At 47.7% G+C, this 23,260-nt stretch overlaps 1 protein-coding gene and 1 long non-coding RNA gene across 3 annotated transcripts in view; one reads left to right on the top strand and one right to left on the bottom strand.

Annotated features, from left to right (window-relative positions):
* Positions 1 to 613: 613 nt before the first annotated feature.
* On the top strand, positions 614 to 1,475 carry LOC136793972 (uncharacterized). Its single transcript, XR_010840084.1, has 2 exons — positions 614 to 720; positions 809 to 1,475. It is a non-coding gene; the product is annotated as an uncharacterized lncRNA (long non-coding RNA).
* Positions 1,476 to 5,963: 4,488 nt separating this feature from the next.
* OTULIN (OTU deubiquitinase with linear linkage specificity) overlaps positions 5,964 to 23,260 on the bottom strand; it is a 29,253-nt gene continuing 11,956 nt past the window's right edge. The window contains exons 3-7 of one of the 2 annotated variants that reach the window (XM_059061150.2): positions 21,786 to 21,880; positions 18,252 to 18,395; positions 11,987 to 12,115; positions 9,298 to 9,567; positions 5,964 to 6,526 (exon numbers count right to left, since the gene is read on the bottom strand). In XM_059061150.2, the coding sequence (XP_058917133.1) occupies positions 6,332 to 6,526; positions 9,298 to 9,567; positions 11,987 to 12,115; positions 18,252 to 18,395; positions 21,786 to 21,880 (833 nt within the window). In that variant the 3' untranslated portion in view covers positions 5,964 to 6,331. The remainder of the gene's footprint in view (positions 6,527 to 9,297; positions 9,568 to 11,986; positions 12,116 to 18,251; positions 18,396 to 21,785; positions 21,881 to 23,260) is intronic. The other variant, XM_067030807.1, reaches the window with a different exon arrangement.

Below are 23,260 nucleotides of genomic sequence, written 5' to 3'. Positions count from 1 at the left end.
GCTGTCTTCCCCCTTCTTCAGATGATTAACCTCTTTCGGTGGCGGTCCGACGCCTACGCAGCGCACACAAGTTCCTGCCGTCACACTTCTGGGTGCGTTCCCATCCGTCCGGATGGTTCTTGAACACCTTAGGATGCTGCACCTGCTGAGGGCCTCTCCTCGGCAAACACACGGCCAGGCTGGCTCTGGACGGTGACTGCAGCCCCGCTTTGCAGGCCTAGGGGATCTTCCTGGAAGCCTCTGTTGAGTGCTTGCACCTTGCTTCCCCCCACCCGCAGGGGAGACAAACCGTGGTGGAGGTGAGGACTGAGGCCACAGAGGCGGGGTAACTGGGCCCAGCTCCCCCGAGAGTGGGTGATGGGACTGGTCTTGAATCCAGACTCAAGAAGCCCAGAAGTGTGCATCTAATTTGGGGGGGATCACTTCCTACAGGTTCAGCACTGTAAAGGCATCAGGCATAACAGGCCCGTCTTGGAGGTGCTGGAGAGTTTAAAGCACTGAACCCAAATCTCCCAGGTCCTCAAAGTCACGCATTTAACCAGAGCAACACAGCCAGGCTTCTGAGTTTTTATTTTCTAAGTTTGTTTTTTATTTTTACAATCCTTAGTGGCCAGGTTTGCTACGGGGGATCAGCAGCAAAACCTGAGCAGGCTCTGCCTCTGACAGTGAAGACGAAGACTCAGCACGTCACGGAGGAGGAAACTCCTGCCACGGATGCAGGTAGGACCACGGCCCCAAGCTGACAGGAGCCTCGAGGGCACAGTTTTCTGAGCAGGCGCGGTTTCTGACAGGTGTTGACACTTTACAGGGTAAACAGGACACTCTGCTAAACAAGCCAAGACGAACGGGGCCAGGTTCACGCCACGTGCCCGGCAGCCCTCCCTCTGCAGCCTGCAGCCCGGCTGACAGGGAAGGAAAACCACCGCCAGAGACAGAAGCTGGGTCGTTACCCTCTCCGAATTCACAACACAGAGTCGGAAGCGGCTAAAATGCGAGTAACAATACCAAAACGTTTTTATAAAGACAATGGAAACGAGAAGGGAGCTCATTAAATACATTCACTTTGGCTTTCTTCCCACAACGAAATACTCAAGGTGACCAACGTCACTGTGGATTGGTCTGGTTCCTGTAGGAGCAGCACATTTTAGCACCATTTATGAGAATACAGATCGAGGCACTTTTCACTTTACAAAAGGTCTTGAGTACAAAAAAATTATTGTAAAGTTCAGAATTAAGCTCAACCACCCCAAAAGACTGCCGAGACTGTGGTTATCTCCAGCCCCGTATCCTTTCCTTGGATTACCCATGTTTTGGCGATTTCACCCCTGACCCACAACTACACCCAAGAAATCAACAAGAATGCGATAAAGCTCTGGTCAGTGTTCTCCCTATTAATGAGCATTCAAAATATGGAAATATACAGATGGCCATAAAGGCCTGGGAACAGAGATATACATAATAAATGGCTTGTTGATATGACTTCCCACTACAATTATCTATTATCTCCAGACTTAACGACCACTCTGTATAGTTCAGTTATGCCTACTAAACCATTATACCATTCCCAACAATAAATATCAATTTACCATTAAAAAAAAAATGCAAACAGGACAGCTCACCTTCACCCTCCCAAATGTGGCCGGGTCTCAGGCCGTGGGCCTCGCATACTAAGAACGTCCCAATGCGACTGCAGCCCAGCAAGCAGGTGCATCCATACACGCGCACGCGTCCATACAGGCGCACGCGTCCATACACGCGCACGCATCCATACACACGCGCACGCATCCATACACACGCGCACGCGTCCATACACACGCGCACGCGTCCATACAGGCGCACACGTCCATACACGCGCACGCGTCCATACAGGCGCACGCGTCCATACACGCGCACGCGTCCATACACGCGCACGCGTCCCTTCTGGCCACGGACGAGCCTGCCTCGCTCCTACTGCCACTGCTACCGAGGGTGGGAGCGGCCAAACCAGTTTAGTTTTGTGCTTCTCATGGCTCCAAGTTATTAACTGGATCACACCGGTATTAATCATCAGCTGCCCATGTCTTAATTCACTGCATAACTCAGCAACGGCTCCCTGATCTCTCCAGCCGCTCAGAAGACATCACCAAGAAGTTTTTCCGAAAGAGTTAAGCATTACATAGTCTCCTTCTGTTAAGTGGGGGACTTAAACTTTAGAAAAAGGGATTTGCAGAATCCACGCACAGAAGTCTTCCACTGGTTCAAATTTTTATCCTTGTATAACATAAGCCATGGAGGTCTGTCAGGCGTCTGTTGTTTTGTTTTCAAAAGGCATTTTTAATCTAAAATCAGTTCCTCCTTCTTCAGTTCACTTCTTACAGTTCCTTGGGCCATTTTAAAATTACTTGACACTGTGCCCTGCCTTTGCTCAACTATTTGGGGATTCTATACCTTTCACACACATTTCGGATTCAGATTCACTCCACACACATTCAGGGCTTCCTTTTTATTGTTTTTTAGTAGATACAGATCTTTTTAAAAAGGCACCTATATATTTTCGTGTATGCCTACAAGTAACATTCCCCGGAGGTTTACACTTCTGAAAACACCTTCTGGCTTTCAAAGGGGGAGTACCTGCAAAGTCTTGCTTTAGAAAGAGAGAGGAAAACAATCAAACTTTAACACCAAAAAGGAGAAAAAGCCAGGAAGTCTACTTGAGTCCTACTTCTGCGCTGTGATGTAAGAATGCTAGATTGTTAAAGAGGAGACAGCACCTAACAGTCACCATCTGGAAGCTCTTCAAAAAGCAGACTACAGGGCTTCCCTGGTGGCGCAGTGGTTGAGAGTCCGCCTGCCGATGCAGGGGACACGGGTTCGAGCCCCGGTCCGGGAAGATCCCACATGCCGTGGAGGGGCTGGGCCGGTGAGCCATGGCCGCTGAGCCTGCGCGTCCGGAGCCTGTGCTCCGCAACGGGAGAGGCCACAATAGTGAGAGGCCCGCCTAGCACAGAAAAAAAAAAAAGCAGACTACAAACTCTTAAGTGAAAGAGCACCTTGGAGTGAAGACGGCAGGAGGAATAACACAGCCTGTTAAAAAACAAAGGAAAACACAAGCACACAAACCAACAAGGGTGCTTCTTCCGACAGAGGTGTGAGATTCACGTGGCCTGAGATTTTACTTGATAAGCTCTAGAATTGCAGGAAAAAAAGAATAATAAAAGAAAACAAAGGCAATGTCTGTTTTCCACAATCAAAGAAAAACATCAGTATTTATCAGATATTAACCGAATGTATAGCAGAATAACAAAAGTGTAAATGGCTCTACCTAGACAGCAGGGTCAATTCTGTTCTGTGCCTTTAAAGCATTTTTGGATATGCTGGATTCTAAGGAAGAGGAACTGATCATTTCAGATCAAATCCCCCCCAACGCTGAGATCAAAAGTGAAAGATTTGAGGGCACACTGGCAGCTTGTTCTCAACTGCCACCATCACTGTTCCGTGTGTTATGAGTGAAATCAATGGATGCTGTAAATGCAGGAGCTCAGCAGGTGAGGAGGGGAAGCAGGAAAAGTTCTGAGGGAGCAGCGTTAATTCCATGGATCTTGTTACAGGGAAATTCTTTTAGGTTTAATGCACCTTAAATGAGCTCAAAGGTATAAGTCACGCCTGTTTAAGGTAGACATTATCCTTCTGACAAGACCATAGGGTCCAAAACCACTGAACTCTTGCAATAAACTCTGGTATAGAAAGTAAGCACAGTATCGTTCCTACTACCTTCCTTTTTCTGGAACACTATCATTTTAGAAGTTCCCTCTAAGTAGATTATCCTCCCGAATCCATTTTGGTCTCAGTTCAATTTCAATTCTGCTGATGTCACCCGACCAGGCCAAGACAAGAAATGAAAAATGGAATTAAAACTTGGGGCAACCGTAGTTGCATGTTGCAACAAAAAAAAACATTTTTAAAGTTGGCCAATTATCTATATTTCCTGAAGTACTGTTTCTCTGAAAGCTCTACTTCTCTTATGCTGTGATCCCTCTAAGCCTGGAGGGCAGTCTGAGAGCAGAGTGTAATAGGCCTTGGGACAGAGAGCAACTTAAATGCACCCTTTTGAATTTTTATCAGTGGGGTGGTTAAGACCACAATTTCTGCACACACTCTAACAATATCACACACAGGAACAAGAAAAAAGTATGAAACGTAAACAAGCTGCCCAGAAGCCCAGCTCAACTCAAGTTAACTAAGATTAGAACATTCTCAAAATGCAAAGACAGGTGATCACGAGTATTATTAAATTCAGCAGCGCCTATGAAGCAACGGTTAGATGGACACAGACCCCTACTGCCTTATACAACCTAAGTGTTTGAAGTTGTGCTTTTAAAAATGTTCAAGAACGGGGCTTCCCTGGTGGCGCAGCGGTTGAGAGTCCGCCTGCCGATGCAGGGGACACGGGTTCGCGCCCCGGTCCGGGAAGATCCCACGTGCCACGGAGCGGCTGGGCCCGTGAGCCATGGCCGCTGAGCCTGCGCGTCCGGAGCCTGTGCTCCGCAACGGGAGAGGCCACAACAGTGAGAGGCCCGCGTAATGCAAATAAAATAAAATAAAATAAAAATGTTCAAGAACGAACGGTAAGCATTTCCTGTTGTAAGTTACATGAAAATTAAGTTACATAAAATGAAGCATCAAAACCAACAAGAATTCATCATTTTTACTTTCATTTGGCTTCTAGGTACCTCCTTATTTGAGGCACCATTGCATTTCACAGTGAAAAACAAAGCCTCTCCAACATATTCACACACATTTAGAGCAGAATTTAATTCAAACACTCCAATGAATAAGTAGCTACCAAAACGTGGTGAATATTATTGATGAGGTAATGGGAAAAATATCAATATTAATGTAACAGTCTGCATAGTTTTATGTGTCCTCTGAGTTTTCTCAACCAAGAATTTTAATTTTTAAGTGAAAGCAAAACTAATACTATCACAAAAGGTTTGCCCCTCTGAGGAAAAAAAAAAAAACACAACAGATTAGATAGCTTATAAACTATAAGCTTAAACTGGACCAAATAAAGATCTTACTTGCTATAAAATTAAGCTCAGTGCTTCAGGGTAATACCACGTCCACAAATACGGAGCCAATTCAGATGCCGCTGACACAGTCCTAAAGAGTGACACGTCCCATCCCTTGCGCCGTGGCCACAGTACACGCCCCACGTGGATGATTCGGGCCCTAATGCAGACCAGGCTCAGCTGGGCTGCCCCGTCCAGCCCCCAGGCACCACCCTAGCCTGTGACATGCAATCACTCGTGGCCAGAACGCTGCCTCCCCCAGGCATAGGCAAATCAAGGGCAGATGCAGCTCGGCCAAGCTTCTGCAGTCAGTTTTAAGCACATGCTCCGTTTAAACTTACCCATGAAAAACCTGAGACACTTTGCTGTTATTCATCCAACAGAGGAGCCACATGGATTTGGCAACAGAAGCATTCTCCAAAAAAATAATCATTTGGCCTTGGTCTCCTCTAAAAAAGCAGGTGGATCTAAGCCTTGTTCTGACTGCAACGTGGTAGATCCACGGAAGTGGAGACTAAGGAGGAGCCTCAATCCTAGAGAGCGACAAGCCACGCGCACCCGCCAACTACCCAGCGCCTGCACCCAGCACCAGAGCCGCTGTGGTCCCAACCGCAGGCGCCCGGCACGTTCTCCAGAGCCAGGACGTCCTGCTGCCTCTTCCTGCAGCGCCTTCTCCAGCCCGTAAATAACTCACTATTGGGGACCCAGTTCTTAACCTTCCATTAGACAATCCGCTTAGAACAGCTTTAATTAACATGTAAATCCAAACCAGTGCTTGATGAGACTATCAGAGGATGTTACGGCTGGGCCACTGCCAGGCTCTGTCCCGGAACTCTACCACGTAAGCAGACTGCATAGGTGCACAGGAAGGGCCCTGCAGAGACCCATCACCACCAAAACAAAACAATTACCATCTTTAAAAAAAACGGAAAGCCAGTTTACTATTAGAGAGAGCTTTGAACATATTCCTCTCCAAAATAAGTCTCCTCTGATACAAACGTGTTTGTTTTACGGAGATGTAGTTTGCACCTTTCAACAGGTGTGCTCTGAAGGCCCCGAGTGAAACATAATGCATCATAGGTGAGGGAAAAAACTTGATTAATTCTGATTATCAAAAGCTGGTCCTCAGAACATTCCAGTCCAGCTTGGCTCACAGGGGCCAAGAGTCGTCAGCGGTCACTCCAAGGGACCCGCAGGCCCGAGGACGGAGCCGAGGCGCCAGGCTGTCCGCGTGTCTCGCGCGCCCGCCCCCCGCGCGCCCGCCCCCCCGCGCGCCCGCCCCCTCACACGCTCGTCTCCTCACACACTCTGACGGGGACGTTGTAGTGCCGATCGTCCTCGGCGATCAGGGTCACCACTGGCCAGTCCCTGGGGGGGTCGGTGGGATAGACGGTGAGGAACTCTTCAGTGCTGTACTTGGAGAGCCGGTACACCTGAATGGTGTGGCGCACGGCGTAGGCGAGGAGGAACATTTCAACCTGGGGGAAGAGCAAACACTGAAGGATGTGGCGGGAAGCCACGGTGAAGGACAGGCCTCACCACCCGCTCCCGCCCTGGTGTCCCCGAGGTGCACGGCATGGCTCAGCCACGACCTTCCTTCCTCCCGGTGGGCCCAGCCCCAGTCCTTTTGTACATATGGGTCGTTATAAACAAGCACATCATCGAGAAGAGATCCTATGTCTGATCAGGGACTCGTGTACAGAATATGCAAAGGACACCCTACAACTCGACAATAAAAAAGCAAATAACCAGTTTAAAAACTGGGCAAAAGACTTGAATAGAACAGCTGTTTCTCCAAAGAAGATATGCAAATACCAGTAAGTACATGAAAAGTCATCAGGGAAATGCAAACCGAACCCACAGTGAGGTACCACTTCCCACCCACTTGAATGGCTACAATCACACAGGTAATCACTGGGAGCGACCGCTTAACAGGCACCAGGTTTTCTCTCAGGGGAAGGAAACAGTTTTGGAACTTGACACAGGTGACGGTCACACAACACCGCAGATGTACCGAAAGTGACCGAGTTGTACACTTTAACGTGGTTAATTTTCTGTTATATGAACTTCACCTCAATTAAAAAAAGAAGTGTGGTAAGGATATAAAGAAATGGGACTCTGAAACATTGCTGGAGGGGATGTAAAACAGTGTAGCTGCTTTTGAAAAGTTTGGCAGTTCCTCAAAATTTTAAACACAGAATTACCATGTGTCCCAGCAATTCCACTCCTGGGTAAATACCCAAGAGAACTGAAAGCATAGCTCCACACAAAAAACTTGTGAAAAATGTTCACAGCAGGATTATTTATAATTGCTAAAAGTGGAAACAACCCAAATGGATGAACAAAATGTGATATATCCACACAATGGAATATTATTTGTCAATAAAAAGGAATGAAGTACTGATACATGCTGCAATATGGGTGAAACTGGAAGACATCAGGCTCAGTGAAAGAAGCCGGTCATAAAAGACCACATATTATAAGATTCCATTTATATGAAATGCCCAGAATAGGCACATCTATAACAACAGAAAGTAAATTAGCGGCTGCCTAGGGCTGGAGAAAAGGGAATGAGGGCGTGGGGTTTCCTGCAGGGGTGAGAAAATGGTCTAAAATTAGGCTGCTGTGATAGCTGCAGAACTCTATAAACATACTAAAAACCACTGACTTACACACGTCAAAGGGGTAAACTTTATGATATGTAAATCATATTTCAGTAAAACCATTATTTAAAAAATGTTACAGCAGACCCTGTAGGGACTCAGAAAGGACTAACTTCAGTCTAATATGCAAACCATGCTCTACCAGGCTTGTTACTACAAGGTATCTGTAATGGTTCAGGAGACCTAAGTAACGTACATTCGGAGTATGGATAATTTTTAAAAATAGTTTTATCGGGCTTCCCTGGTGGCGCAGTGGTTGAGCGTCCGCCTGCCGATGCAGAGGACACGGGTTCGTGCCCCGGTCCGGGAAGATCCCACGTGCCGCGGAGCGGCTGGGCCCGTGAGCCGTGGCCGCTGAGCCTGCGCGTCCGGAGCCTATGCTCTGCAACGGGAGAGGCCACAACAGTGAGAGGCCCGCGTACCGCAAAAAAAAAAAAAAAAAAAAAGTTTTATCTTCAATCCTGCCTGACCCAGCAGTGACCACCGTCTCTGCTCTTTCCTCTCTACCAGGAAAAGGAAAGCACCAGAGTCAGCCGTGCAAGCAGGAAAGCAGCACTCTGGAGAGAGACTTAATGCTATTCTAGTGGTTGGCTACTCCACTAAAACAACACTTCAGCTGTTCAGGGCAACGTAATGAACACAGCAAAAGTAGGCAGTGCAGGGTGCGGTGAGTCAACTGTTGACCCACAGGACAGTACTGGGTCTCTGTGTGAAACTGCAAACTTAGCAGATCTGTGAAAGCTCTAAGAGCAGGCTGGGCTCTACTGGCTAAAGTGACTCCATTTCTATTTCTAAAGGACGTTACCTAATACAGCTACAGCTTCCAAGATTAAACAACGCCCCTCAGGGACTTCCCTGGCAGTCCAGTGGTTATGACTCTGCACTTGCACTGCAAGGGGCACGGGTTCAACCCCTGGTCAGTGAACTAAGATTCCCACACGCCATGCAACGCAGCAAAAAAACAAAAAAACAAACAAACAAAAAAAACAAGACCCTTCAGAGGCCTCTTCCAAGAGCTTGGTTTATTTGTTTCCTGGAGCCGAGGGTACTGATCCCATCCACCCCGCTACAGAAGCAAGCCCAGCCTGAGATAAGCATGGCGGTTATAAAATAGGTTCACCATTCTCCGGCACTCCTCACTTGAACGTGGGAAGGATTAATTGACTTGCTTCTAACCAACAGAATATAGTGTAACTGACCGTGCGTGAGTCACAAGACTAGATCACAGAAGGCGCTGGAGCTTCCTCCTTGCTCTCTTCTTGGATCACTTTCTGAGAGAAGCCAGCGCCACGTCGCAAGGACACCCAAGCAGCCCTACGCAAAGTCCCACAGGGTGAGGACCAGAACCCTCCCACTGACTACCGGTGAGGGACTGAGGCCTCCTGCCAACAGCCAGGTGAGTGTGCCACGCTGGAAGTGGGCCCTCCCGCCCCAGTCTCGCCCTCAGATGCTCGCAGCCTCCTGAGACCCTGAGCCAGAGCCATACGGCCAAGCCGCTCCTCAACTCCTGACCCACAAAAACCGAGATGAGGTTTGGCGGCTGAAGCTGCTGTTTGGGCTAACATCCTCCCAGAGGTACAGCTCACCTGTTCAAGGCCACCGGCGTGCCCCACCTGGTTCAGATGGTTCCTCAGCAGCTGCCCGGGGTCACCTGACGTGTCCCGAGCAAACAGAAGCACAGAGAAGAACGGCACTTCCCTTCCCTTCTCTTTATCATCATACAGTTCGATGGCTCTGCTTAGCATGAGAAATTTCACAGCTTCATAGAGGCTGTACTCCTCTTCTTCATTCGTGAACAGTTCATCACAAGCTATCTGCCTCGCTTCAGCAGTTCTCAGTTCAGCCAAGCCTGTCCACTGTAATAAGAAAGTTACATAACAATTAAATTATTGCTCTAAAAGTCCCTGGTAAAATTCCATATGATGAGCACAAAATTATTTTCAAAATAGGCAGGCAACCATGGGTCACGTACCAACGCTCAACGCTCAAGCTTCCGGCTCAAACAATGGCACTCTTTAGACCTCGAAAATTCCTTATTCAGTTCTTCCCTCACTAACTTGAAACACAAGTCAAATGCACTAAGGAGAACTCTAGCGCCACGGAATGGGAATTTCAACTCCCCTATCTTCCCAGGCAGAGAGGTCAAACCGGTCAATCAGAAACACTTACAGGAGCGCTAACACGCATGTGTGAGGCCTGTGTGAGCCGCTGTGAAGGGAAGCTGAAACTGCTCCTCCCCTTAAGGGGTTTACGGCAGCCGTTACCACCCAGAAACACCGAGCCAACCCTCAAACGTGGAGATGTGCCAGGAAGACTGTGGAGTATCCAGAATATCTGTTTACTAAACTTACCCTTCTACCCTCTTAAATATACACCTGAGTTTCAAATGAATAAATCCACTCCAGAAACTCGTACCGACTTCTGATTAAGAGTAAAGCAGAGCACCAGGTATTCAGCTAACATAAGCAAACTCTTTAAGAGAAAAAGAAAACCCTATAAACATATGTGCTTTTAAGTTAAACTGAATGAGGATAGAAGATGCCAACATAAAACTAATCCTTATGAATAACCAGTAACTACGGCTCCTCCCCAAAACCATTAAAATTTTAAATACAAGAGTAAGTGTTAATAGTAATGACTGTGCCACCGGACTCGTTCCAATATTTGGGCTGCAAGCTGGAACACCTCATATTTTCCAGAAGGGGACCAAGCGGGCAAGCAAGAATGCAGCTCTGGAGTCAGACAGTCGGGGTGGAATACAGGCCTTGCCACCGAGCAGGTGGTGGCTCCTGCAGGGCCTCCGTCTCCTCATCTGCAAAGTGAGGATAACCACAGCAACGATACCCAGGTAGTCGTGAGAATTAAACAATATATCAAACTTTTAGCGTGCAGCCTGGCACATACAAAGTGCTAGCGATGCCGGCTCAGAGGCTTTTTTTTTTTTTTGGCTCAGAGTATTAATGTATAATTTTAATGTCATTATAAATTGGAATCACTTAAACATTCCCCCAAATGAGGATCTAGTTACAGTAGGCACAGCTAATAAAGCAACCTCACAAGAACTTAAAAGAGTTAAAAAGGAAACTGTCACCAGTGGCTGAGCTGAAGAGCCTTCCTGTTCACTCCCACAGGGCTAGAGCCCTAGGCTCAACCCCCCGTTAACCCAGGGCCTGGGCCGGCGCAGGTCCCCCCGCCCCCTTGAAGCCTGTGCTCTGCTCCAACAGGCAACAAGAACAGGCCCCCTCGCCCCTTCTTGCTCCCATTTCTTCATCACTAGTCTTCCTTCGACAGTGTAGTTTCCAGTACACATTTCTCATATTTGTACATAAAAACTAGGCTCCAGGAACTCAGGGCCCTGCACTCATTCAACAAAATAGTTACCAAACGCCTATTATGTGTCAGGCTCAGTGCCCGGCACTGGCTGTAAAGGAATCGACAGGACAGTCTCTGGTGAAGCTGGAAGCCTCACGGGGGCAGAGCACAGTCAAGTGAACAGATCAACAAACGGGGTATGTGCTGGGGGGATCTTGAAAGCCGATGCCTGACACCTCCTTACCGGCCTCCCTCCTCCACCTACAAAGCCTGGAGCCATCAACAGGCCCTCAATCCAGGGTCCCTGGTGAGGAGAGCTTTCAGGCTGTTCAAAGGCCAGCGACCTGGAGGTCTGTGTGGGCCAGTGTGTAAGCAGGGTGTCGACCCACACGAGGCAGCGGAAAGCCACAGAAGAGGGAGCGTTTAACAACCAAATCACTGGGAACCAGCAGACCAAGTTCCTCCTCACGACTCTGTCGCGGAAAAACCTGCACGACAGTTGTCAAAAGACACGTTACTAAACCTGCTCCACTGGAAAATCATCGTGAAAGAAAACAAGTCCAATAAATATGGACAGAGTCTTAAAACATGAACATAACTGGGAAGAATTTAATAAGCGTGACTTCGCTATCACTGATAATCCCGCGAGAGATGTGGACTAAATGACATCCCTGAAACCTGTCAGAACTTAGAAGAAAAGACGACATTTGTGCGGTCTCCTTGAAACAGAGTTAAGCGTTTCGTTAAACACATCATCTCCTCCGAGAATACACGACGTTGATATTTCTTCATTTTACCGAACACGCCACAGGAAGTGTTTGTGTTCGTTGAGAATTATTTTGCCTAAAAACCGGCCAGGAGCGCGTGGTAATCCACGCAGTGAAGACTAAGAAGCGGTGCGCTGGGGGGCTCGGGAGTGAGAGCTCGGCGCTTATCACAGACAGGAGGCTACGCGTTCCAAACCTTCTTCCTCAGTAAAGCGAGGGACTCCTTCATTTTATCAACCAGGTCCTCCTCGCTCTTCCCCTCCAACTTCAGCCCAAGCTTCCACTGCTTGATCCAGCTGTATCTGCTTATGAGTTTCTCTGGTAACTAGAGTATCAAGAAACAGAGAGAGAGAGAATGTTAACATTCCAGAAAGGCCATCACACGATCCAAGCTATAAGACACAATGAAGCCTACAAGACCTACCTTCGTTTCCAGAATTAATTCCTGCACATCTGTCTGGGTTTAGGATGGCGGACCTAAATCTGGAAGTCAGGAACTCGGAAAGACCCACCCTGAGGAGGGCTTCTACAGTGAAATGGCAGTTTTGGTTGAGACCCAAAGGCACAATGTACCTGGCTGGGTTCCAGCCCCGGGCAGGAACGTTCCACAGCACTTCGTAAGGGTACGTGAAGGCAGGGTCCACACCAGGTCTTTGCATAAACCACCCAAGGAGCTGCTGGGCTCACTGGTGCCTCCCTACCACACCCTAATGCCTGACTCAGGAAGGCACTTTGGGCCTGTGAGATGGTCCAGGACGGGGTAAAAACCTGCTCCTTTCCTGACTAGGAAAATAAAACCTAACTTCTGATACTTACACTATCATGCAAGTTTTAATACTAGAAAGAAACAATATGGTATCTCGTTTAACTAATCAGTGTAGTAAGATAAAAAATACAACCGAGAATAAGCAGCAGGGGTTAAGGGAGTGGTGATGGGCTAGCTCGTTAAAGAACTGACAGCCGAACTATTATTTTGCCTGTTTCCTTTTCTTTCCTGGAGCGTTTGCTATTTTGTTTTCCCCTCATCATCAATAGAATTTGGAGTCTGAGAAGCAAGCTGGGACATAACTGGATCGATGTCAGCACGGGGACTCAGACTTTCCCAACAGTCTTGGAGAAACCTACAAAATTAGGCCGGGCACTGGCATGTCCCTTCAGTGCTATAAAATGCAGAAAGGGAAAAAAGAGTTCACCTCCACGTCAAAAGATCATTAGAGAATAATTAATTCCTCCCTAGAACCTGAGTCTGTTTAACAGTTATAATAGTTTTAAACGAGGCCATGTGTTCAGTTCTCCTGGAATCTGAGGCTCTGAAGACCCTTTCATGAATGGGAACTCCAGTTTTACCTTCTCTTTACAGCAGTCATGTGAAACTAAGGTGGTTTCATCTCTACAGAAAAACAAAACCACGATAGGGACGTAAATTCCTCTTCAGGTGGTTACCACAGTGATGGCGTTAATGGGGGAGGGGTTGTGTTCTCATCTTATTGTGATGACAAACGACCACCCGCCCAAGAGCAGCCCACACGGCCCTACACTTCAGCAACACGTGGGCAGTTCTGCTGCAAACTCTCTACCAGGTTCTCTGGTTTTTCAGCAGACTCTAAAACGCCCTCAAGTGGCAGTAAGCTGAAATCACAGCTGGGCGCAGAGACGTGCAATGAGCAGAAAACACTGGCTACGCAGATGTGAGCTGGGAAACGGGGTGGAAGGAAGCCCAGAAACATGAGCATCACGTGACACTGTGCATGTACCTAAAAAGCGGGCACGATACTCAATGACCCAAGAGATCCCAAAGATCTAACTACACAGAGCAAAACCCAAATACAAGTCCGTTTCCTCATTCCTTCCATGCATGGCCAAAGTATTGCTGGAATAATTATCAAGGGCTGTATATGCTGGGAGCTGTGGAGATCCTGGAGAAAGCCCAAAACTGAGGTGTGAAAAGAAACTATGAGCAAAGAATAATGGAGCTGAAATTCTTTACTCAGATGAAAAAAATGAGTATAGCTTTCAATGCTTTGGGGGGTCATGACACATGCAACACACACACAGAGACATTCTTTTACACTACACACACACAGACTGGACTTCTGTCAGGGTAAAGGAGACACAAAGAAGAAACAAAATTAGAAACAAGAAACAATGATGGGAAACACTTAATAAAGCAGGCAGTTAACTTAGGTATAATTTCATTTGTGACTGAAATATAAAAACAGCCTGTTTTCTCTAGCAAATGTCCACAATTCTCGAAATCAGCACCATGGTTAAAGGGATAGCAAGTAACAAAAGCGTGTCATCCCCAAACTGTCTCCTGAGCTCTGACATACAGTCTCTCCCACCCTATGCAAGCACACACTGTCACAGGTCCCACCCACTCAGAGACATTCTAAAACTATGGAACCAAAGGACCCCTGCCCCGAAGGATACCACCTCTTGGGGACCCGGCTGCTGCCCAAGTTTAAGAACAGCCAGACCAAGCCATGTCCAAGGTCTGGGTCACAGTCAGATCATCCGACTACAGTCACACACAGAGACTAGGATCTGGAAGCAGGAACGACAGACAGGGAGCCAAGACATGATGACAGGGGGTGAGGGGCGGCCGGTCTGTCAGAAGGACCATGAACGAGCAAGGCCATGAACGAGGGGCTGAGCAGCACGGGACGGTCAGCCTGGGCTCTCCCCCACTGAGCTCACATTAAGGGGAGGGTCTCGGTCTAGCGCTATTTCCCATGAATCTCCTGAAACCAAGCGTGTTCTAGGAGAGAGGGAAAATGGCAAAACGCTACAGAGAACATCTCTCCAAATGTAAATGGAAGCAGATACAGCCAGCTACAGGGCGTGTAGCTTCTCTGCGCTCACCGAATTCTTGACGAAATGCAAGCTGAGGTCAAGGGATGTTTAGCACAGCATGCAGCCTGCAGGCTGGGCCGGGGCTGGTTCTGAGTCTACAGACTCACACACAAACTCAGGTGTCCCGGGACCTGCCTGATGCCCGGTGCTGAAGAGGCGGGCTACTACAGAGCCTGGGCAGTTCAGGAGACCCTAATAACGCTGAAACTAGGTTCCCTGCAACCTGCCTGCTGAGAGCAGCCTTTTTATGTCCCCAGAAGTGGTCAGTGCTCCAGGCCTTCTAAAAGCCCCGTGGACACCAGGACATATGACCGTCAGTGGATGCAGGGTAGTGGTCAGAAGAGGCCCTTGGCAATTCAGAAAGATCAAGGATCAGGGTAAACTAAGACAGACTTCGTCAGATAGTTATTGTGTTTATAACAGCGAGCCTACCCCATTTTAAACCCCATAATTTATACCAAGTTGTAACAGCAAGCATGGCTTCATTAACGTGACGGGATACAAGTTATTCTGATTTAGTAGGAAGATGGGTAGGAAATGGGCACAGAGACTTTCATGAAACTCCTGTAGGACCTTCCTGTTTTGTAGAATGAAGTATCACCTGATCTGCCTGTCTTAATCACGAGCGTTAACAAATATTAAGACGCTTCCTTATTACAGTGACACAGTGGTCTCCGGTCACGGAGAGGCCCCACTTGCGGGGCGAGGCGGTCCGGGTACCCCCCCACCACGGCGTGCCGCCGGCTCCTGCAGGCCTCGCCACCCGGCGGTACCCGTACTTGCTTCCACGCCGACCTCCTCCAGTCACGCTGCACCGCCCTCTCGCCCTCTCGCCGAGACCCCTGTCGGTGTGCACCTTCCGACAGGAGACCAGGCGGAAGGGCCAGCGTGGGAACAGGGATGGAATGCCATCCACAGGAGGCCGCCTGAGACACCCGGGAGGTGCTTAAAAACTAGTCTGGTCAAGCGTGACAACCGCGTCTGTGGAGCCCTTCCTGCACCGGCACTTCAAACGAGAAGCGTGTGCTCCATCTGTCACCCGCCCAAGACACACAGCAAAAAACAGACCCTGTCAGGAAAAGTGCTCAAATCGAGGGAATCTGCTGGGCGCTAAAAAGTCAGCACGGGGACAAGTCTTCTAGCTGGATGAGAGCAAGAAAAGTTTCATAAACTTTCATACTAAGCTCACGGACAGGTGTGATGTGCTTTTTCTCTCTGACGTGGGCCTCCTGGCATTCGAGAAAGGTTAGATGACAAAAATAATACCACCGTGACCAACTAATTATGCTCCCAAGAGAAAAACTCTACTTGTTGACTGATACATACAGAAAAGGGAAGAAATCAGAAAGAGTCCTTGAGAGTTTCCGCAGGACTCAAACGAAGTCAGGAAAAGCACCGTAAAGGCCTGACTGCTCATACGCGCAACGTGCTCTCACACCGATCGGAAACCAAGCACGACCTACGTAGACTGTTCTTAATTTGGCAGATAACCTTACTCAAATGTATCCTGTTAGTAAAATAAAAATTATGCCTTACTTTCGTAGAGCGTATTTTGTATGTTTAATTATGTAGAACACTACTTGCACCAGAGTTCCTTGGAAAAGTTAAAAACTCAAATTCATTACATCAATTAAGTCCATACATCTAAGCAGTCCCTCACAGTAAAAGGCTCAAAGGAAAACAGCCTAACATTGAGGAGGATTGTGTCACAATCAATAAATAAAGCTATGGTTGGCAAACAAAAGTTAAAGCGAAATACAGTGAGATCACCCATGTCTGCTTCCCAAGCAGTGTCTCATGTCCACAAGCATGCTTTTGACTGACCAACGATTCTGAAATATTTCAGTCCTAATATATGTCTAATTTGCAAAGCTAAAAATAGCCTAGTGTATCAATTTCTTTTGCTCCTTTCTCAAAAAAAAAAAAAAAAAAAAAAAAACAAGCTAATACTGAGAAAATCTGCTTAAGGTGACATATCTTTGGGACTTCCCTGGTGGTGCAGTGGTTAAGAATCTGCCTGCCAATGCAGGGGACACGGGTTTGAGCCCTGGTCTGGGAAGATCCCACGTGCTGCAGAGCAACTAAGCCCGTGCGCCACACCTACTGAGCCTGTGAGCCACAACTACTGAAGCCAGTGCGCCTAGAGCCCATGCTCAACAAGAGAAGCCACCGCAACAAGAAGCCCGCGCACCACAGCGAAGAGTAGCCCCCGCTCGCCACGACTAGAGAAAAGCCCACGCGTAGCAACGAAGACCCGATGCCACCAAAAATAGATAAGTAAAATAAATATAAATTTATATTTTAAAAGATGGTGTATCTTTGATTAGAAGAAAGTACCCTTCACAGATATCATTTAAATAGTTTATGCACACGTGATTTTATACGTTTATAAAGTAGATAATCACCTGAGAGACAGGTGGTACCCTCCACCCACTGAACCTGGTTTTGCTCTTTGAGGGTATGTGATACCCCATCCACCTAACAGGCCTCTAAGTAGCTTAACTGCCAACCAGTATCCTCTAAAAGTCTTTATTCTAAGCAAATACCCCAGCTCCTTCAACTGTTCCCCAAAGCAGACGAACCCTGTCAGGCACACTCCCACCTGCACTGAGGGTACAGGCACAGAGCTGCACTCGGTCCCCAAGATGGGATCTGACCAGCCCCGTTCAAGACAGGCCTGTCACTGCCTGTGTCTTAGAAGCATTCCTTTTAAGACAGGGCTTCCTTATCACTGCAGGCGTCACACGTCAGTGGGCTCGTACTGGGCCTGCAATCCATTAAAATCCTGACTCTTTCTTCCCCCCTCATAAGTTGCTGGTAAGGCAGATCTCCCACAGCGGGCACTTTGAGTTCTCGTTTGGGGTTTTGTTTTAATACAGGCACAAGATTTCCCATTTTCTTCCAAGTAATGTCATATTGTGAGTTCTGCTCAATCGTGCCTGCCCACCAAACTCTTTTGGGATACTCTATCATCCAACCTATCATGACCTCAAGCTGATGTGTGTCGTGGATACACGACACACTGATAACGTGACTTCTTGGGGTGTCACGGCCAGGCTGCAGATTTAAACCCTTAAAGAGGGCCAGGCGTGGGACGCAGCCCCTGACCCTCACCTCCCCAGGGAGCCTCTCCCAGGCTGACAGCAAGCATCTCTCTTCTACTGTTGCTGCTCTGCCGCCTGCCAAGCCAGTTCTCCTAACACTCTGCAGAGGATGCGGATTCCTTGAATTGGAGCTAGAATCACAGAAATCTGCCTCCTAAAACTCCAGCAGGTTCTCAGATAGTAAAATATACAGCCCGCTTGGTAGAGACTCTTAACACTGAAGTCAAACTGCCTTAAGCGCTTTGAACAAACCCTAAACACCTGCTCTCTAATTCAGCTGAAGCACTGAAGAAATTTTATCATCTTCCTCTTCTGGGGAAGTATCAATCATTTTTGGTCGCTTTGCTATGCAAAATCATCTCAGCCACACAAAACTGAATAAACTCACACACTGACATCACACTGCAGACAGTACTAGCACACAGCACAGGGCACAGAAGGGGAAGTCTTTCTCACAAAAGCGACTGGAAACATTGCAGACTCAAACCTGCAGCAGCAGCCTACCAGCGTGAGCTCCGGGTCCTGCAGCCAGGAGGGCAGCGCGGCCGGCTGGCTCATGGCCTGGAAGAGCGTGGCCCGCAGCGCACAGTAATTATCTCCACGGACTCTCCTGATGGAGGTGAATTTCTGAGACACCTCCTCGTAGCCCTGGACAAAAGCATCAGAGAATTCAAAATGGTCATTACTGACTTCAGAGAGTGGGGAGAATTGTATTCCTGTGGAAAAAATGTGCCCCCAGTCACTAGAAGAACGGAAACAAGACTGGCTGAGTCTTTCATGTAAGATATTTGAATTCTTTTTTTAATTAATCAAAGGAAATGAATAAATGTTAGTACTGTACATAGTATCAGCATATGTAGCAGATGCAACATACTAGAACATATAAAATAATACACCAAGAATTATTAAAACACTAGTCACTCCCAAAGTTGGAGTTATATGCCCCTTAGCAACCGTTGTAACATTCACTTATTAACAACCAACATTCTGAAGGCTTTAATCTGTGTTTAGATTGACCCTAAACTCTTTAATGAAGAGACAGGAAAGAAAAGAGAGATGTACCCAGCTCGCATCTCCATATTAAAAATAATACCCCCCAATCCCAAATTTCCGTGAAATACATAAAAAAACTACGTGCTAGGAGATGCCTGGATAAATTATGTTAGACTTTTTCAAAAAGTGGATTTAAGTGTCATTCTTGTTCAGCCTGGAAGTGAAACAGGGAAATGAAAATGCTCAGTGACACGCTCAGTCAACTCAAATACAGCCGTCCAAGTGGACCATTTTGAGCGCGCCCCCCAAAAAGGACACCGTAAAATCCCAGCGACCTGGCCCAGGGACCCAGATGACTGAGCTCTCCACGGGACCCTGCTCAGGCGTCGGCACCGACTTTGCGGCCTCCCCAGCTCACCCGCCCCCGACCTGGAGGACCTTTGCGCTAGCCCCGCCCTTCCGCAACACTCACTCGGAACCCCGCTTCCTACCCACACTTACACAAAAGGAGAAGGGTCGCCCTCATGGGGTGGGCACCGTGTAGACAGTCATCCTGTGTCCAGGCACTGGACCGTGTTATTAGTTGTTTTCAAGGTTCAAGTCACAGGATGATGTTCTAAGTGGATATGGAAGTACGTCCTTCCAATAATAAAATTTTAAGAGTTGCATTTTTTTTCAGTGGCCCAACCGCTGCAATGTGGGGGCCCGTCAAGCAGATTCATGCCTGCTAATATGCACCTCTTCCCTATGGTGAACCCCTAGTTACCCCGAATACTCACGATGGCTAGTTCAACAGCAACTGTATCTTTCCAAGTGCGTAAATGAATATCCAAAACAAAACAATTAGACAAATAAGGACTAAAAGATAAGTGAGAACCAAGCTGTTATCAGGCCCAGAAATGCTCTGATGACTGCCACGGGTCCCGATGGGATGCTTTTCTAACTGCTGTGCCTTTGATTATTTGGTCACCGGAGGGTCCAACTACAGGGTCATATCTTTACCTCAAACTGAAATCATAGAGGAATGACTTCAGCGTGAGTTCCAAAATATGGAACACTTGGATAACTTAGTAAACAGCTTCAATTACAGGCTTTAAGGTGCCAACTGTTAGAAGAGATCCTTTAAAGAGACTGAGGTCAAAAAATAAGGTTGCAAGTCAGTGTAAGCATTTCTGGGGAAGATGAGAAAATACAGTTTAGATACCTGGCCTCTGGTTATCTACTTTGATACAGAGCTGGAGGTTTTTAGAAAATCTACGAGTAGCCAACATGCACATTCAGCAGACGGCCACACGAATCTAAACGTTCTAAAGCTCCGGCAGGAACGGAGAGTCCCAGGTATGTCGTGATTGAGCTCCCTGACGAGGGCCTGAGACACAAGAAGTCTACAGTCCAGACTTGCGGGAAACGGGGTTGACACCGGCTCTCAGAGCTTCAAAAGTGGCAGTGACATTCGAGTATGGCCAGCCCATTTCAGGGCAGGCATGGGCAGCTGAGGTGCCTGACGAAAGGGGCACAACATTCTCTACAAAATGAAGCTCTGAGGACAAGAACAAATATATTCAAATACTTAACAATTTTAAATCCTAAACAGCACAGTTCTAAACAAACAAACAAAAATTTTAAAGGTATTTCTATCAAACATGACAGGTCAATATCTCTAACGTGCCAGAAATGCATTCAAACTTCTAACGTAAACAATCCCAAGAGAAAAATAAGTAAAGGGTATAATCCATAAGTTACAAGAGGTGGTAGAAGCTTTAGGGTGAAACTGCCATTTCCTTAGCTCGAAGTCAGACGTGGCCACGCCTCGAACAGCCCGTGGTGCTGGGGTACGTGTGTGGGGCGCAGTTGGACCGCCGGCCCCCAACTCTGTCAAAAACCCGCATGTAACGTTACAGGCAGCCCTCTGCATCCATGCGGCATGCAGTGCTGCAGTCCATATTTAGTGGAAAAATCTGCATAGAAGTGGGCCCAAGCAGCTCAAACCTTTGTTTCTCAAGCGTCAACTGGAGTAGCACCTTCAATCTACGAAGGAATGCTGGATTCAGGATGCATTTGAGGGGGAACCAGTAGGGTGCGCTGCTCGACCTGCTGTGCAGTGGGAGTGGGTCAAGGGGCCTGGCTCGAGCAATGACCCAACCCAGTCAGAGCCACAGCGGGACCGTGTCATGGGCATCCCTGATGTCCCACAGCCTGGGAAGGACTGCCTTAGGGTCACCAATCTACGCAATGGGACTGAGACGGGGACAGCTCCTGGGATGCCCTAAATCAGGGGTCCTCAACCCCTGGGCCACGGACCGGGCCGCACAGCAGGAGGTGAGCGCCGGGCGAGCGAGCGAAGCTGCATCTGTATTTCCAGCCGCTCCCCGTTGCTCGCGTTACCGCCTGAGCTCCGCCTCCCGTCAGCGTGAGGGTGAGTTGTATGATCATGTCGTTATGTGTCACGATGTAATAATCATAGAAATAAAGTGCACAATAAATGGAACACGCTTGAACCATCCCGAAAGCATCCCCCGCCCGAGTCTGTGGAAATATCGTCTCCCACGAAACCTGTCCCTGGTGCCAAAAAGGTTGGGGGCCGCTGCCCTAAACAAAGGAAGTAGTTCCAGGTCCCTCTGCTTAGAAGGTACCGGAGAGTCCAGGCCCTTAGAACTGGAGGACATGGAAGGAAACCTGAGTGGGGATAGCAGACGTACGACGTCTGTGCCTTTTACCTCACCAGGCCAGAAGGGCAGTGTTCCCAGACGACCCCAAGAGGACAACCAAAGGCTGGCCCAACCGTGAACAGCACAGAGCCGTTGATGTGTTTTCCAAAGAAATCAAGTCACTGAATATCTGATTATGATTCTATGTTAATACTGTGACTCCAGACAAGTCCCTTATCTTTGGAGCCTGTTTCCTCATCTCTAACATTAGAACACCAATAACTACATAGTCTAGTGGCAGTTGTCATAACATCTAAAAACACAAAAGGACATGTTAAATAATAACTTAGGAGAGACCATTGGAAAGACTCAAAATGCATGCATCCAGGCATCATACCTTTTTCATACATGTTGCTTTTTGCGTATTTCCCCTCCATTCTTTTTTGCAATAGTCCATGATATCCATTTCAGGAGCTACACTTAATCTGGGTTCTGTTAAAGAATTAAAAAACAAGGGGGGTGGGGTGGGGAGGGGCAACAATGAAACAGAGCATCATCAGGATAATGGCAGTGCTTTCCCTGAGATTTCCCTTCCCGCTCACTGCCGTCCCCCCAAATCCAGAATCCCACCACTGCCTACCACCTCGTCCAGACCTCCAGCACCTCGGTCCTCGATGACCACCGAGGTCTCCCAGGGGGCCTCCCTGTCACCATACCCTACCAACCATTCTCCACACGGCAGCCAGAGGGGTGCATTTAAAACGTAAGTCAGACGCTACCCACCACTGCTGGGCTCCAAGGCCTCCAGTCACACTCGATTCTACTCCCTTACTACCTACGAGGGCCTCCTGCCCTGGCCGCCACTGCCTTTCTGGCCTCAGCTCCCACCACTCCCCACACGGACGGTTGCTGCCCCACCTGCGTGGTACCCGCTCCTCACTGCCTGAAGGTCTCTGCTCACCTCTTGACACTGATGCCTGATATCAAAATGCCACACACGTCCCTTCACTCTATTCCCCTTACATGGTTTTGTTTTGCTTATTGGCACTGATCAACACCTGACCTATTTCTTTTTCTGCACTCCGTCTTCCCCACCCCTACACAGACACACAGACACACCACACACACACAACGGCAAAACATGGGCTCCCCGAGGGCAGGAGCTTTGTTTTGTTTCTCAGCTGTGCCCTCAGCACCTGTAACCACACGGACCCAGGTGCCCACGAATAATGTTCAAATACGCAGCAGTCTAAGCTCTGAGAAAATACATCTAATGATTTGTAATTTGTTTTTTACATCCATTATACAAAGAGATAACACCTTGATCACAAAAGTATATTTAATTATCTTTATTTAGTTATATCCTGCCTTGATCCCCAAAGGCTATAAACTGTTGATAATCAGCCAAAAATTAACGGAGCTCTCGACATTAGTTGAACCACAGACCTTGTCTGACTCTAAGAACACATCCCCTCAAATTAAAAAATACAACTTATGATCAAATGATATAGTAAAAAAATTGCCTTTAAACTTTCCTTGTTTAACATATGAGGTTTGATATTTGATTTTGTGGCATACGCATGTGCCCGCACATGTGTATGTCTGTGTGGATGCTCTAGGAAGAAAGAGAGGTAAATTCCCAGGCATCTCTTAACTTCCTTTTGAAAATACTGAAGAAGTAAATGTTAGCAAAGAAATCAGGATATAAACACAGAAGTACCTTCCAACATATCTACTCAGGAGGAAGCTGAACACAAAATAAAGATGTTATATTCAGCTCAATTCAATAAACACTAACTGCGTGTCTAGTATGTGCCAAGCTTTGAGCTAGGAACTGGGGCTATGAAGACGTTAAAGCCCCAGATTCTGTCC

This window comes from Kogia breviceps, chromosome 4 (genome assembly GCF_026419965.1).
Source record: "Kogia breviceps isolate mKogBre1 chromosome 4, mKogBre1 haplotype 1, whole genome shotgun sequence".
Taxonomy (NCBI): Eukaryota; Metazoa; Chordata; class Mammalia; order Artiodactyla; family Physeteridae; genus Kogia; species Kogia breviceps.
The sequence above is the reverse complement of the archived record's forward strand: the minus strand, read 5'-3'. Positions and strand labels throughout refer to the sequence as shown.